Source organism: Haemaphysalis longicornis, unplaced genomic scaffold (genome assembly GCF_048455015.1).
Source record: "Haemaphysalis longicornis isolate Haplotype H1 unplaced genomic scaffold, Haemaphysalis longicornis Haplotype H1 scaffold_2, whole genome shotgun sequence".
Taxonomy (NCBI): domain Eukaryota; kingdom Metazoa; phylum Arthropoda; class Arachnida; order Ixodida; family Ixodidae; genus Haemaphysalis; species Haemaphysalis longicornis.
Window position 1 is genome coordinate 272,072,272 of NW_027526295.1, and position 14,548 is coordinate 272,086,819.

Sequence of the window (14,548 nt, forward strand, 5' to 3'; positions counted from 1 at the left end):
TGTTTTTGTGATCCGCTGAAAGGTTTTGCATGCTAGGTACTATGCAAGATGTTAACATGGGTAAGAACAAAAACACGAACTGATCTGGAACCTCAGTCTGAAGACGACATAGAAAGTGTCCCAGATTAGTTACTAGTATAGAAACTCATTCCCCTTGAGCATAACATAACACGTAATGTTTAAAGGCAGTATCACGTATGCATGCCATCAACATTGTTTGCATCTTCTCCGCATGAACTTGCACATGCGCTTGAAGTACCTTCTTGTTATACATTTCTTTACTGTTGATATTCTGCTTTCAAAGCGACACTTTCTATGGCCAGCCAAAAGGGAAACCCAGCAGTCTTGTGTACACAGAAAACTCCTCCGGTGCATCACCATGCACATGTGCGAAAAAACACATTGGAAAGGAGTTAGAAGTAAGCAGAGAGAGATTGGCTCGTTTTATAGCTCGTATTCACTGGCGGGGCACATATGCAGGCAACCATGCGAGTGCACCGTCACTGGTTACGTCGGGCTCCACGGGATGGCAATACTTGTCCGTGCTAAGCACATGATTTGTGTCGGACGTTCCAAGCTCTACCCCACCGAACGCAAAAAATGCCTCGAGTCCAATGTGAGTGTGATAAATAACATCTCTGTTGACACCACCATTGAGAATCGGGTTGAAACGGAGCAGACGACGCACGCCGGAGTTTTTTTTTCTTCGACGTGCGGGTGCAGTGGCACAAGCCGCGCCATATCTGTGGCACATCGGCCATGTCCGTGGCCGTTTCCAGTGTTGCCAAGCAAAGAAATTGACAGCTAAACTTTTCGATGAATACCACCTATAGATAGTGTGGCCACACTGGCAAGCGGGAGCAGCGCATCGGACGAAGCGAAAGAGTCTCTCACACAGCAGAGGAAATATGCAGCGAGCTATTGCTTGAAGTACAGCTCAAGCAACAATGGCGGGCAGGGGCGGCGGCAGTGTGGGCGGAGCAGCATCAACGTGGCAAAGGCAAGCGCTGGCCGCTCTTTAGTTTCGCTGGTTAACAAATCCATGAAAAGCGTATGGGGGCATTTTTTATACTGTTTCATACACCCATTTGTGTCCACTCCTGTCTATGCTGCCAAAAGATGGCTGGAAATATTAAACTCGAAAAAAAGTTAGAAAGAAACATATAAACTTGTCAGGCCACACATGTGGTGTACCACATTTTGGCGACTTGTGGCGACTGTACACCAATCAGACAGGTTTCTGTGAACAGGACTCTTTTGTTAAGCCAGTGACGTATAGTTCTTGGCCATGACAGGACAGCATTTGGACAGGCACTAGCGTACTGTCACACTCACACAATTGGGAGCAGTTGGCATGTTGCAAGTCACTGCTGCGTCACTTGGCACTGGTGCGAGGTTAGCTTAGAGTTTGCATTTCTAAGCACACATTGAACTCTTTATGGGAGGTCTAGTTTTTGTCGTATGTGTTTAATCTTAGATGAAGATTATGCATGCCTTTCATTTGGGCAGTACGTTAATTGGAAAGGCTGCGAACACCTTCTTATTGAATCTTCAGTTGCAGCAGTGGCATATGCAAGATTCAATTTTGAAAAAGGGAGCAGTGCAAGGCGGTATATGATAAAATAAAGGCGGGGAATTTAAACCAAAATAGAGAGACAAAACAAAGTAAGAAGTCGCAACAAACTTTAAGACTCAAAATCTCAGGTGGAGTAAGTATGCTCTACAAAATATTTAAGTTGGTTTTAAAGCGAAGCTTTCAGCCTGTCAATGATGATGGCGTCTATAGTCCACCCACAATGCACTGCAGGAAAGCCGACTTTCTCTGGCGATGATGATGATAGTGGTTAAAGTAAAGAAAAGTTGAAATGCTTCCTGTTGTCGAAATCAGACCTGGGTCCCTCCTGTTATGGAAGCAGACGTTTATCCGACTGTGCCATCCCGCCATGGTCTAAGAACCTTTGGACTTGGATGCACCCCTCTGTTTAATGACGAAAATGGTTGAATGATGGGGAAAGTCACGGAATGCCCGTATCAGTAGCGAGTGGACCCACATCACACCACCTTAAAATACACATAACTTGGTATGGCGCAATCACCACACTAATCATCATCAATAAATAAAGTCCGGTAGCTTCTGGGCTGGTTCATTTGGTTTTGGAGTAGATTTGGGGAAGCCTCGCATTCCCCCATCATTGCCAATTTGACAGAGGGGTAGTTGATTTTTCTCCTGGCTTTCTGCAGGAGTGCCACAAATTGGCTGCTCATTGTGGCAAGTACTTACATCTGAGCTGCGCAAGCTGGTGCACTGCTTGTGATGAAAATAGGGGTGTTGATAGTCCCCATGTAATAGTGCCCCCTTTTCCTCCACTTCCCCCAAGATTAAAATTTAAGCCCCCCCCCCCCCTGTATACACCAGTGGTTGCAAACATTAGATTCATTATGCCTACCTTTACAATTCCTAAAAAAAACAGAGATTGCACTTGTATTGGGGATTGACCAACTGCCCCACGCTTAAGCTCAGTCAGCATGCTTAATCTTGCATTATTCTTGAATACCTACTTTTTTCCAACCCTTGACATTGGTTTGACATTTACGCTGCCATTTCGAATGACCTTTGTTTATAGACATCACGGCAATGAACGTTTCAAACAGGGCCTACAAACTCTAAAGAACTAGCTTGACAGAACGGAGTGTTGTCCTGATATAAGTGCATTAACAAGCACTCGATGTGCTAGATGTCAGCTAGATGCAACTAATATTTACCGAGTGTTTGAACACCACGACAACAGAAACCATGGTATAAGTGGAGGCATTTGTATTTTGCATGTTCATCTTTTCGAAAGCCCGTACATTCACACGGCTTTCAGTTCGACATGAAATATTTACAATGACCAGAAGAAAAACATGTCACGTTTTAAGCAGAGATGCAACATAGCTTCAAATACGATACACATAAAAGGCACAAATCAAGCCTGCATAGTGTGTTTACACAAGTATGAAAATGGTGTGAACACTAGTAATCTTTACCACTTTGGCGACAGTAAAAAAAACAAAACAGAACAAATATGGATGCCTATCTGCATGTGTGTTCGTCACAAATTCTAAGCATTTCATGTCCTAGACATTGACAAAAGAAACGAGCTTGCGTAGATGAGAGAGAGAGAGAGAATAAATTTAATGAAGACCAGCGATGTTAGCCGAGCTGTCGGGCTGGCTTGGTAGGTGTAAATACAGTCAACATGCTTGAACAACAAATATTCTGCAATTGAGGGAAGGTGGCTGGAAAATAGGAAAATTTTAACTATGGGAGTAGCTATGCAGAATGGTTTTGTCCACTGAATTTTTTGGCATCAAAAGCCATTCATGAAGACTGGCAGAGCTTGTTGCAACTCCCAAGAAAGTTAGCGTTTGCACTTGGCATTGAAATAAAAATGGGAAACTTTCAAAAGGTTGCTCTTCTTTGCTGTTTTGAATACATCTGGCAGCTTACTTTGCATCCAAGGAAAACAAAAAAATTACTCCCACCTCCCCTCGCGGGAACCCCTGTGTAGATGCGACGCATAGGGGGTTCCGTTGTTGTTTCCGTTAGGTTGATTCTCCCATCGCTAGAAACGTGCCGTGAACCCCCTGCCGCGGCTATGAAGCAACACAATCCACTTTAATCCAATCCAATCCAATGACCCTCACGAGAGAGTGTTCGCTATCGGAGAGGAGAGGGGGTGAGCGGCGGAGAGCGCAGCTCGCGCGGCAAGGAGAATGGGGGAGGCGTGTGGACGGACAACAACAACGCCGTATGGAGGGACAAGGCGAGTGAATGCGAGCAGTCGCATCTAAAATGAAAGTCAGTTGAATTTCTTTTCATTATTAATTCCTCATGCAACCGAAGGATCTTTCATCGCTCGACAAACACAGGGAAAGGCATAAAAATGTGAAATTTCTTTCAGAGCCACTTCAAGGTTACCAACCAGGCTAGTGAGGTGAGAGTTTGAGTCAGAAAAACTGCAGCCTTCTTAAATTCTTACCAAATCCGGTGAAAAACTCGATGCAATGCAAACCAAGACAAAGATCATAGGTTTCGCCGTAAACATGCTAGAATAGATCCTTTCTTTTACAGAATATGGTGGCTGCTTTGACGAAGTGGTGCTGCTGAAACCAATTAGTGTGGAAGAGTCAGAAGCGCCACTCCATCTTCAGTGTGGTGTGGAGCAGTTAGAGGAGCAATGGGAAATAGAGCTCAAGATTAGCAATTGCGCTTCCTCGATGACCTTTTTTTTTTTAAAGGGACATTGAAGTGCGTAGCAAATATAGTTAAATTTTATCGGTTTACAGTCTGGAATGCGCATTACATGCTTAGAGTTCCCCAGACCAATTTGTGTGCATTTGTTAACCAGGAAAGTGCATTCAAACATGCCATTTCCTTTGCATCATGCTTCCCAACGATTTGCTGATGTTGGCTGTGAAGACCCACGGCTAACTTTGTGGATTGCTAGTAAGCTAGTAACTTGGATAACCTGGGCATGAACAAACAGAATGCCGATATCGACCGTGAAATGGAAAAAAAGATGGGCATTTTGGACGCTAAGGGAGCATAAAAACACATTATGAACTAGTGTGACATCATAGTTGTTGACGCGGCAGCTAGCATCGAGAGTTCAAGGGACCCCAGAGGCTGAATATATGATTACAGCCTAGCTTTTTCAGCTTTGTTTAAAAACAAATGACACTGGCTGTTCAGAAGTATATAATTAAAGTGGGCACTTTCTCTTATTTCTCTTCTGTGGCATCGAAAAGTGTGTCGTGTAACCTGCAGAAAGGCCACCTACGACGTTAACTAAGTCAGGACAGTGCTGTGACCTACACTGCGGTAGAGCGGTTGGCCGGATGATGGCTTCTCTTATTGTACCAGTACTACCAGTACTATCAGACTTTCGACATTAGTTGTGGTGATAGACATTGATAGTAGAAAGGGAAACTAGCTTTCGTGTTCACTTGAAAAAACCATTCAACTATAACTGAAATGGACCCTACTGTAACATTACTAATGGTAGCAAAAGAAAAAATGTTTGAAAGCTCAATTTTGTGCCTTTTAAAACAAGCACTTAGCATAACTTCCCAAGCACATTAATTTCATGATTCCATGTGCCTTTCTGCCGTATTTACTCGATTCTAAGCACCCCTTTTTTCTACCGTCTTGCCCAAAGTGAGGGGATGCTTAGATTAAAAAAACCTAAAAAGCTGCTTTTCTGATGGAGGCGAAATGGAAAAAAACATCCGTGAGTCCGAGATTTCGGCGCACGTTAAAGATGCCCAGGTGGTCAAAATTAATCTGGAGCCCTCCACTATGGTACACCTCATCGCCTGTGAGGCATCAGCATGCTAAACTTTATAATCAATCAACAATCAATCAATCAACCAACCAACTCATTACGGTTGGCTCTAAGCAAGGTCTGCCCTGCTGCATTTTGGATAATTCTAAAAGTGTGTGCTATTTGGTGTTGGTAGGTACAACAGCCAACTTCGAAAAATGTGACATAAATTTGTAAAAGGCAAATTTCATACTGCAATGCCTGTTTACCGTGCTCGTCTCAGTGAAGCAAGATAACATTGGGTGCCCAAAAACAACCTTCTTCAATGATGAAATTCTGGTGTACAACACCAACTGGCATGGCCATTCTTAACTTATAAGGTGGCTCTTAGGGCATGCTGCTAGTTATGGTGTGGCCAAGCAAGTGAAACCATCAAGATGCTTTCAAGGATCTCTTTAAATTTGTTTTTGAACTGCCCAACAAAGCTGATCCCGGAGCGAATTTTCTCCTATACTGGGATATTGTGCCTTTGCCTCAGTGTTATAAACAGCAGAGCTGTTTGAGCTCTTAGTTCCACTGTTTAGCACCACCAGGAAAAAATACAAAACGAAAAGAAAAAAAAAAAGAGCGCACATAAGTGTGCACCTTCCGAGGAGCACCTGGCGACGGCCAAGCATGCACGAGGGCTTGTGCCATGTGAAAAGCTCGCAAAAAAAAAATGCAGAGTGCCTCGTGAGGAGCACCCACCGTCAGCCGGCTCAACCTTTGAGAAAACACTGCCCAGCGTTTGTGGCATCATCTTTCGCGTGCTCTTCTACTCGCCAGTTCACGTGCGTTCGCGCCTGAAGTGGGGAGCACAGACGCCGAGTTTGCAAAGCCAGTTGCCGCGGGTTCTAGCACATGCTAATGCGGTCAAATTTGGGAGAGATGTGAAAGGCTGTGGACAAAACGATCCGGGCCTGCCAATCATGGAGAACTTTCAGCGCAAGTTGGCAAGTTGGAAAACCCATGCGGGGTGCAACAACGGGGTCTCCGACGGAGGGAGAGGGGCCGCCAGCTCTGCCGTTTTTCCAGCCTTGCACCACTAATGCAGGCTGCGCCAATATATAAGGCCGTGCCTAGAGTGCCGTCTGACGGCATTATAAGCATTCCACTATATCGACGTCCACCGGCGTTTTATAACAAAAATGCCGCGTCTGGCACTACATCGCTCTAGATAACGTAAAGGCAAAAAACCTAACCTAAACATAACATGACCTAACGCACAGAAAGAAATAATTTAAACATCAACACTAACCTAAGCCATAAAAATTATAGTTCAATTTAAATATGAACAAAAAAAAAAATGATGCCGAGCCGGTTTCGAACCTCTGTCCATGGGCATACGAAGCTAAAACGGATCCTCTACACTAAAACCACAGACGCTTTGGCCAGAGCTTGCCTAGTCTTATATATTCAAATGTCGTCGGACGGCACTTTAGACACTGCGATTTTTAAATAGCTTTGACGCCAGAAAATTTTGTCTGCCGTATTGAAATGTTCATGCGCAGAGCAATGCAGAAAATGAGAGCTCTACAGAGCACCAGTCAGTGCCCAAGGAATTTACCCCGAGTCCTGCATCTAAAGCAGCCTAAAGGACGCAATATTTTCATTTAATTTAAGCATTCCGGGAGAAAATTTGTGCACAAAAAATTTGCGAGACCGAGGAATGTATTTCCCAGTTTTTCGTGCTCTGGCCCATTCCGTTAGGTTCAGAGACTGCACCTCCACAGCGTGCACATGGCAACCCCGTTGCAGTGGTGCCTCTAGTTCGATTCACTTAAATTCTGAGGTGTTAACAAACTGTTTAGTATGCCTACTACTTCACTGCTAATGTCTAGCTTTTTAAAAACATTTTCGTGAAAACTTTTTTTAGTGCTAGTCGAGTTTGAGCGAGTTACGCAATGCTAGTAGGTTGCAGTTTGCTTTCATGGTCCCTTTAAATGCATTCAGTAAATACGCATATATTGGATTGGGAATGCAAATAATTTCAGATAAAGCAGTAAGAAGAATTTCCAAGTGCAAAGGTTTACTGTATTTTCACCTACTACCTGCCTCACTCATGCAGACCATTTTTTTTTTAATTGGAGTCTAGTGAACGCATGGCAACGCTCTCACCACCACCCTGACCTTAATATGGAAAAGGAGGCAAGCAGCACGCTCAATGAGAGAAATGTGTCATGAATACATTTAGGACTTCTTGCTGGCATTGACGCCTTTATATTCATGCCTCCTCTAATAATGCGGTTTGTATGTACACAATCTTAAACAACATGGTACAAACCAGATGATGGCATGCTACAACAACTCCAGACTTCTTTGTCAATTCACTCTTCAGAGGAGTCAAACACAAAAGCGACACAGAAAAAAAAAAAAAAGTCCATCAAACTGAACGACAAAACAACCAGACAAGTTATCAGGCATAGTTCAGCACAGGGTTCTTCAGCAGGTCTCACTACCCAGATTATGCTATACCTGCACAGCATCTCCGCAGTAGGAACACAGGTGAACCGTCTTTGCCACAAGCGCCCATTTGTGTCGCACACTTGCACGGCGAAAGCGTTTACGCGCTCCCATCGGCCACACTTTGGTACCCAACAATCAGCTCAGTGCCATTGGGGGACACTTCCCTCTCTTGCCTCTCTTCCACTTCGACATAAATGACAGCGTCCGGCCGATCGGAATCATTGCCCACAAGTTCGCCCGGTTCCTTGATGCCCTGCCCACCCTCGCCACTTCCCATCATCTTCGTCAGGGCTGCAAAGTGGTTCTGCTGCTGGAGCAGCGCCAGTCGGGTCTGTTCAAGACGGCGGTTCTCGTGAGTCTTGCGGTGCTGCTTGAGATTTGGCGTCGAGCTGAAACACTTCCCGCACTCGGGGCACGGATAGGGCCGTTCACCGGAATGTATCCGCATGTGCTGCCTCAGGTTGCTGGACGTCTGGAAGGCACGGGGGCACTCGGTGCACGCAAACGGCCGTTCGCCCGTGTGAGTCCGCTCGTGCTGCCTGAGGTTGGTGGAGGTCCCAAAGCAGCGGTCGCAGTGGGGACACGGGAAGGGGCGCTCGCCCGTGTGGGTCCGCCGGTGCTGCCGCAGGTTGCTCTCGGTGTTGAAGCGCTTCGCGCAGACCTCGCACGCAAAGGGCCGCTCGTTGGACGAGTGGCAGATGTTGTAGTGCTGGCGGAGGTTGCTGGCGTTGCTGATTATCTTCTTGCACACTGGGCACATCTGGGGCCCCGACTTGCTCCCCGGGATCCTCTCCTGTCGGCTCGTGGTCACCGTTTCCTCGGCCGCGGCGTCGAGGGAGTCTTCATCGATGATGTACGGCTCTGCAAACGGCGAAGTCTTGGGAGAACCGGCACTGCTGCTACCCGATTCAACGACCACAACCGGAGGAGTCTTGGCAGAACCTACTCCACTGCTGCCCGATTCAACCACGACAGCCGAAGGAATCTTGGGAGGGACCACCCTGCCGCTGCTCGATTCGACGACGACGACCGACACTTCGTTGCCAGCTTTCCGCTCACCCCTGTCACTTCCGTCTTCCCTCGGAGGCATCCGCCCGTACGCCCTTGGCTTCACACGTGGCCGGCCCCTGTGGGCGAGCAAGAGGGGAAGCGGATGAAAGCAGTGCTGCACCCTAGGCGGCGCTGGCTTCTGCGCTTGCTTGGAGCCTCCTTTGGCAGCTTGCGAGTTTTCACCGGCACTCCATTCAGCTGCCGCGCGGCCGCTGGCATTCTGACCCACTGCACTGGAAGCTTGAGCCGACATGCTGGCAGCCTGGGCCAGCGCCCGGGCAACCTGATTCCGCAGGCTATCCAGCTGGTCTGACACATCGCGGTCTGGTGAACTGGCAGCTTTGCTGTTCGCAGTAGTTGGTGTTCCGGTCACGTGAGTTGGTGCACTGGAAACTTGAGCTGGTGTGCGGGAAGCCTTATCCGGAGTGCTGCGTGCCTGAATTGGTGCCTTCTTGGAAGCCTCATTCGGCGCACGGGAAACCTGCGGTGCACCGGCATTTTGGGCAAGTGCTCGAGCAATTTGGTTTTGCAGACTAGCCAGTTTGGTTGGTGCACTGGCATCCTGATCTGATTCACCGGTGGCTTGACCCGGCGCAGTAGAAACACTTGTTGGCTCACTGGAAACTGGGGTTGGTGCACCGCAGACCTGGGTTGGTGGTGTGGTAGCCCCACTGCTGCTGCCTTCTTGGCAGTCTTCTTTGCAGGCCTTGGCAGGAGCTGCAAGATGGCAGCACAAAATCAGAATTATTACCAATGCAGTTCAAGCTGTCAAAAAAAAAAAAAAAAAAAGAACAATGCTAAACAGCAAGATATGGAACATTCGAGGTAGAGGCTATATTCCCTTTGGGATAAGTAGACATGAATAATCTCCCATTCCACGAATAATCTTACGAGGCATAAGTCTGAACACTACACAGATGCATGACATGGCTGCACCCCAGGGGTGGAGGAGAGGTGTATTTCTTCTGGCCGTGGTTCTTCTCACGGGAGATTACCAATAGGTCTTAGTGGGGCTGCAAATGAAGTCTCTCTCTTGCTATTGCCGGAAGCACTTGCTGCCACACGGAGTAACATCACTACTGCCATGATTACCTGAAATGACATGATCAGTTATGGGTGGTTCATTCATCTGGAAAGTTGGAAATATCCAGCAAGTCCGAATTTTCGGAGTCCGAAGAAACGGTCAGCTACCATACTGTGATGTGACAATATCAGATTGTTCATCTCCTCTGACAATAGTTGACAGCATTATTAGCATTACAATGTAATTAGTAATACTTTGTCAAATGATTCCAACATCATTATTATTACTCAATATGCTAAATGATTACTCAATGATCTCTATTCAACTTAAATTTTATACTATTAACACAAGCCACCGGGCACTTCTTTTTTTATACCTGGCTTCATGCTTGTTATGTGACGCCCAATCATATCGCACGGCTATTCCAAAAGGGGATTCTGCGAGGGCATTCCAAACATCCACAAATGTCTCTACCCTACGGTTAATGTTCGCACATAATTGACCTTTTAGGCCAAAAATCCAGTGTCTTGTGCAAGCTGAAAATGGCACACAAAATGGGTGACAGTGTAAAAAGACAGTAAAGTCGCCAGTTTTTTGCAAAGAAAGTTTGATAAATTCGGGTTGACATGGAAATCAAACCCAGGGCCTCCAAAATGCGAGGTGAGTACACATCCACTTGCGGTTGTACAGTGCCACCCCAACAGATGGCAAATGGCATTGCAAACGCGGGTGTGCGCCAGCCTGAAGTGAGGCCTGACGATACACTTTAAGCTCTAGCATCGTTAGTAGGTGCCAACATGTACAATGGGTGACACTGCTTGACTTGTCATAAGACACAGCGTCATGGCTACATAACAATCATCCCAGAAATATAACTAGCAAGGCCGATTAGCGAAGCATCTCAGTCATAGTAATGGAGAGAAGAAAAAGATGCAATTGGAAAAGCAAGATGATAATCACAGGACACATTTGCCGACTGGGTGCTAGTGCTTTTGTATTCATCACACCCTAAGGAGTGCTTGCGCGTTATCGTAACTTTTCTTTTTGCGTAACCTCACTGGCAATGCAAGAAAGTGGCTCTGCCACACAGCATGCACGCTCATTTAACTTCCCCACATAGCACACACTTTAAAATCTGCCTTTTAGATGCGCAGGTGACCTCAGCTTCAAAGCAAATTTTTGAGTGTATATCGGCACAGTTCGTGGCACCCCCCCCATCACTTTTGCAACCACAGAAGCGATGCCCATCAGGCATCGTTTAGAATCAAAATTTTATCATGCCAATAAATGCTGCAATTCTACGGCACACCCTATTCCAGTGCAATTTATGAGAATAAGCCCCCGCCTACTGTATTCTTCTAGAGTGCTTAGGTCGAAGTCTACGGCCTTGCTTTGCTAGCGTTTGCAACACAAGCATACAATTCATGCAGCAGCTTCATACTTTTGGAATCTTTCACACCTAGCCTGCTAGGGTCATGTTTGTAAGGATCTTTGGCAAGTGTTGTCACCATCTGTCAACAAATACGGTTAGCAGCAAACCAACCTACACCAAAAGCTCCGTAATTTGCGTTCGCATGCACATATCCCTGAAGAATTCACGGCACACTTGACTGCTAAGATGACTCAACCACTGTGCCGAGTTTTCGCATCATGTCTTATTCTAGTTGATTCATAGTGGAGTTATACACCTGAAAATTGCCTTCCACTGTCCGTACATCAACTAGCTCGTGCTATTCAACTACCATGCCAATACAAACTATAGAATCGTATGCCAGCATCGCAGATAATTAGCAGTTGCAGTTTTGATACAGATAACTTGAAGCTTCCCCTTCCACAGCTGTTTGAGCAGCCTCACTAGGTTCAGCAAAACTTCAATGAAATGGCGTGTAACTGAAGGGGGTGGAAAAAGGTGTTTTTTTTTTCTTCTTTTTTGGTTGAAGCAACTACACCTGCACTAGGAAGTGGGGCGCAGTACAGGGCCAGGGACTAAATTATACAACCTGGAGATCTTTTTAACGTGTGCCGGAATACTGACAAAAAGGCGTTTTCGTTTTTTGCCTCAAATGGGTTGTAACAGACCTATGTTTGTCTGCTAGAATACAGCTACAGTAGCCAACCATTTTTTTCACACTCCAAAAATTCGGATTTGCTGAATAGTTCGGACTTTCCTGAGGAACTGCCAGCTGTCCCGTAGGTGTAATGACTCAGATTTTTTATTTTATTTGGGCTATTTTTCATTCCCCTCCAGGTCCGAAAAATCGGGTCGGCTACTGTATAATCCCACCAAAGTTCATCACCCCCTCTCACTCTGAAGTACGCTTAGTCACAAACTTGAAACAGCAGGGTTCAGTTTCTCACTTTAGTTTGGTCCGGCATCTGCAAACAAAACAAAAAGCTTACAATTTTAATTACATACTTGTCTTCATTCTAATGCGTTCATAATTAGAAAAAGGGGAAAACAGACTCCCGCATTTTGCTGGTCCCTCATGTCATCAATAGATAAGTGTACCCGAACGTTTCGGCCACCACTTCAACTGGTCAAGTAAAAGTCGTAAAACCAATGAAAGGCCAAGGGGTGCGAATGTAATCCTGTAAATTCACATAGGGTTGGTCACTGCAAAGGGCAGACAATATGGTTCTTCCGATTTGTTGGGTTCACTACGTGAATGTGGTTTTCTGAAAAGGTCTGGCATGTCATGTTTTCGGCTAATAACAAAGTGATCTCTTAGCACTCAGGAATCACTGGCTGCCATGAAGAAAAAAAAAAAAAACGGACAAAATGGCAGGAAACAGCACATGAAGCAGTGACGTATGACAGTAGTAGTTCACTACAACTTGGCGTACTGAAAAAAGTAGTCTTTGCAAAAATGGCTGATAATATGAGCAAGACAAACGTATGTTTTTCAGACTAACAATGATGCATGATGTGCGATTCAGGTGAAAGTTCTATGTGCATGACCTGGCGATTTTCTGAAATTCCGGGACCTGTTTTATGAGCATCAAATCAAAAGTGGCCAAATGTTTCGACCCCAGCCCCCATAAGCGATGTGTGGTGTGCACTGAAAAATCTGAAATGTATCGCACCGTTTCAGCGCCCTGGTGCGAAAGCTGCCTAAAACCTTTGTCCGCAGTTTTCTAAATGCAACTCGTATAAGTTTTAGTAAACTACACGATTACCTCCAAAACAACAACTAGATACGAATTTACAGGATCTGAACGACCAGAAGGCGCAACTTTGACCAAACTTTACGGATCCGGATGTGGCTCAGTATTTCACACGATTCTCCAGGCTATCAAACTGGCACTACAGTGAAAATACTACAGGAGACGGATTGGCCGGTGCGTGGGGGGACCATGACCTAGGTTCATTCATACATCTGTACACTGCGCCAACGGCTCTAATGGACCGACTCGCAAAGTATGACCAAAGCAGGAAAACGACTACGTCCTCTTCACCATTCAAAACACCGCCTTCCCACCCACCCATACGCCTTTGAAAGTCGCATCCCTTGTAAAATTATGAAAATTACTTTGAGTACCCAAAACACAACCGTCTGAAAACCCCACGACTTGTTTTGCCGGCGACGTAAGCATGGAGTAAGCGTGCGAGTCTGTGTTTTGTATTTATCCTGTTTGGCGCTGAACACAACGCTTTGGGAAGTACACTACCTGCCCATCGAATTCCAGGAGTAACGCCGCCAGCTATGTTCCAACAGTCAAAATAGCGACACAGTACTACAATCAATGCGTAGCGCTACAATAGGAAAGGAAAAAAAATAGATGAACATACGCCAGCTCACTTACAAATGAAGGCGCCAAACCGTTCGAGTCGCGAAGCGCAACACCTCTCAGAAACGACGTTCTGCGCTCCGCTTCGCAGAGAAATCTGGCGTAAAATCAGTAACCGCGAGGCTTAAAGCATCCTTTACGTCTCGCCGATAACCTACAATATCGTTTCACAAAGCACACAAGAGCAATTTTCGCAGCTGATCGGAGGTCGGCTTGCTTACCCAAATCGGCCGAGTCTCCCGAGCGATCAGCTGGGCGCTTGATCATTTCCACGCTGTTAATGGTTACGGCACGCGAACTTTGTGTTCTAGTTAGTGGTTAACTAAAGGTTGGTTCCTGCTGAAGGCTACCACTGGAAGCCCACGGAGGGCATTAATTACGGCAGCTTGTTCGGTCACCGCGAGCAAGGAACAACCATTTTGAAGGCGATTAGTTCGAGCAGCGGTGGCGCTCGCGCAGTGGCCAGACGCCAGTCGGGCAAGTGGTGTCGCTCAACATCGTTCGATGCTTTCCAGTTTCATCACAGCGACGACGTGGCGCTGTAGTCGCAGTTCTGTCGCAAAGTGGCACATCGTCTGCTACGGAGGTTGGGTAGTGTAGTGTGTTTAGCTGACCACATACTTAACAAAATCTAATGTAGTGGGCACTACGCGTTGAAAGAACGTCGGAAACTAGTATATGGTTGTCAGAGTGATATTCCGTAAAAATCTGCGTATACGTGGCAGTCTCGCCATTACTGGTAGAATTTTCATGATTCCTCGGCCATTATGGCTAATATTTCAGCATAAAATAACAACTTGTTTTTTATTTCCAATAGCGGTATTGAAATAGCACTCCCCTGCTTTTTCCGCAATCGAATGAAAGGTATTGTTTC

At 46.0% G+C, this 14,548-nt stretch overlaps 1 protein-coding gene across 1 annotated transcript in view; it reads right to left on the bottom strand.

Annotated features, from left to right (window-relative positions):
• The window catches only part of LOC144168642 (uncharacterized), a 43,223-nt gene extending 29,063 nt beyond the window's left edge, over positions 1-14,160 (bottom strand). The window contains exons 1-2 of the mRNA XM_077697587.1: positions 13,896-14,160; positions 7,912-9,578 (exon numbers count right to left, since the gene is read on the bottom strand). Coding sequence (XP_077553713.1) covers positions 7,912-9,578; positions 13,896-13,941 — 1,713 coding nt within the window. The 5' untranslated portion in view covers positions 13,942-14,160. The remainder of the gene's footprint in view (positions 1-7,911; positions 9,579-13,895) is intronic.
• Between the last annotated feature and the right edge of the window lie 388 nt (positions 14,161-14,548).